This window comes from Nicotiana sylvestris, chromosome 8 (assembly GCF_000393655.2).
Source record: "Nicotiana sylvestris chromosome 8, ASM39365v2, whole genome shotgun sequence".
In the NCBI taxonomy this organism is placed as follows: Eukaryota; Viridiplantae; Streptophyta; class Magnoliopsida; order Solanales; family Solanaceae; genus Nicotiana; species Nicotiana sylvestris.
Genome location: NC_091064.1, coordinates 120,979,256 through 120,981,175, shown reverse-complemented (window position 1 = coordinate 120,981,175; position 1,920 = coordinate 120,979,256). Strand labels below are relative to the sequence as shown.

The 1,920-nt window shown below is 39.0% G+C and overlaps 1 protein-coding gene across 1 annotated transcript; it reads right to left on the bottom strand.

The window, feature by feature from the left end:
• Nucleotides 1–618: 618 nt before the first annotated feature.
• On the bottom strand, nucleotides 619–1,920 carry LOC138875605 (intracellular protein transport protein USO1-like). Its single transcript, XM_070154451.1, has one exon. The coding sequence runs from the start codon at nucleotides 1,918–1,920 to the stop codon at nucleotides 619–621; it is 1,302 nt and encodes a 433-aa protein (XP_070010552.1).

Genomic DNA, 1,920 nt, shown 5'->3' with positions numbered 1-1,920 from the left:
CCTTTTTCCCATTTCCAAAGGATACACTCCCTCCTTGCAGGGCTTTTAGTGAAAGAAAGTCCATCATGTTTCTAGTCATGTGCTTTGAGCATCCATTGTCCATGTACTATTGTTGACTGCTTCCTTTCATTAAGCAATAGGATGAATAAGTGATCTTAGAGGTCTAAGCAGGTAATATGCGTTTTTTATGAGTGGCACCTGGTCCCCTTTTAGCAGTTACTTTCTCAGCAAAAGCTTTGTTTTTCTGCAGAGACTTAACTCTGGCTTGGCAATTTTCCTTGAAGTGCTCATTGTTCCCACAATTGGTACATAGCCAATTATTGGGTACAGTAACATATTTGATATGAGGGTTGTAAGGAGTTCTCTCCCTTTGAAACCCTATTCCCTGCCTGTTACCACCATTATTAACATACATAGCAGTGACAGCCTCCGAGGAAGGGACTTCTCAAGATCATTTTTTACTCTTTCCAGTTCAGCTTGGAGCTGCCTAGTTTTCTCAAGTTCAACACACAAACTAGTTTTCACAGCTTTTAATTCATTCTCAAGCTTAATGTGTGCCTCACTAGCTACTTCTTTCCCTTTTTCTGACTTTCCAGGCCTACACTCAGCTCCAGGTTCCTATATTATTTCCCTTAAGTCTGCAATCACTATTAAGAGGTCATCCCTCTCCTGCTCAATAACAGTAATTTTATCCACTAAGGCATCCTTTTCTTTACTTAATTTCTCAATGGTTTCTTTCAAGTCAACTACTACTACCACCAGATCATCTCTTTCATGTTCTACACTAGTAATTTTATCAATTAAAGCCTTCTTTTCATTTTCCAGATTATCTATAGTTTCCTTTAGATCAACCACACAAACTACCAAGTCATCTCTAGTTTGCTCAGCGTCTCCTAATTCTATGGTCAAGGCATCCTTATCATCTATAAGACTATGATAGGCATCAATCAATACATTTTCTAATGACATGAGTTTTTTAGGAGAGTAGGATTTTAGATTTCTCTGAACATCCCTGAAATTTACCTCATCATCTTCATCATCGTCTGATTGTGTCATCAAAGCAAATATTGAGTCATATTCATTTGCTCCACTTTCAACTGCCATCATAGAGCTATCACCTGTATCAGTTTCTTCATCAAACTCACTGAAGGAATCTCCCCATGCTGCAAGAGCTTGCTTCACGACATTATCAGCGACATTCTTTCTTTTGAAGTGCTTGTCAGGAACCGGGTTCCTCTTGGCTGCTTTATCAGGATTGTATTTGAAGTGTTCTTGCTTTAGGAGAGGACACTCTTTGACAAAGTGCCCTGGCTTTCCACATTTATGATAGAGGTCATAATTCTGAAATCTTTTGGTTAGGTAAGCCATGTCACAGTCTTCCTCACTTGAGTCATTTCCTTCAGCTTTGAGTACCAGGTTCTTCTCCTTCTTTAGTTCTCTTCTTTTACTGTCTATCTTCTTCTTCATTTTGTAGGTATTCAAATTTCTAACTAGCTCGTCTATGGTCAGCTCATGCAAGTCCTTTGCTTCAGTAATAACATTTACTTTACTCTCCCATGAACTAGGCAGGATACTAAGAATTTTCCTCACGAGCTTGTTCCTGGGAATGATTTCACCAAGTGAGTGTAACTCATTTATGATAGAAGTTAATCTTGTGTGCATGTCTTGGATAGATTCATCGTCTTTCATCCAAAAGAGCTCATACTCAGTAGTAAGCATATCAATCTTAGATTGCTTTACTTGAGTGATTCCCTCATGTGCTGTTTGCAAAGCTTCCCATATCTCCTTGGCGGATTGACAAGCTGAGATCTTGTTGTATTCATCAGGTCCTATCCCACATACCAAAATTTTCTTGGCACGAAAATTTTTCTCCACAACTTTCCTATCTGCATCGGTGTATTCTTTCCTGGTCTTTGGCAT

Coding starts and splice junctions, on each gene's coding strand:
- LOC138875605 (XM_070154451.1), bottom strand. CDS start 1,920: ATGCCAAAGACCAGGAAAGAATACACCGATGCAGATAGGAAAGTTGTG.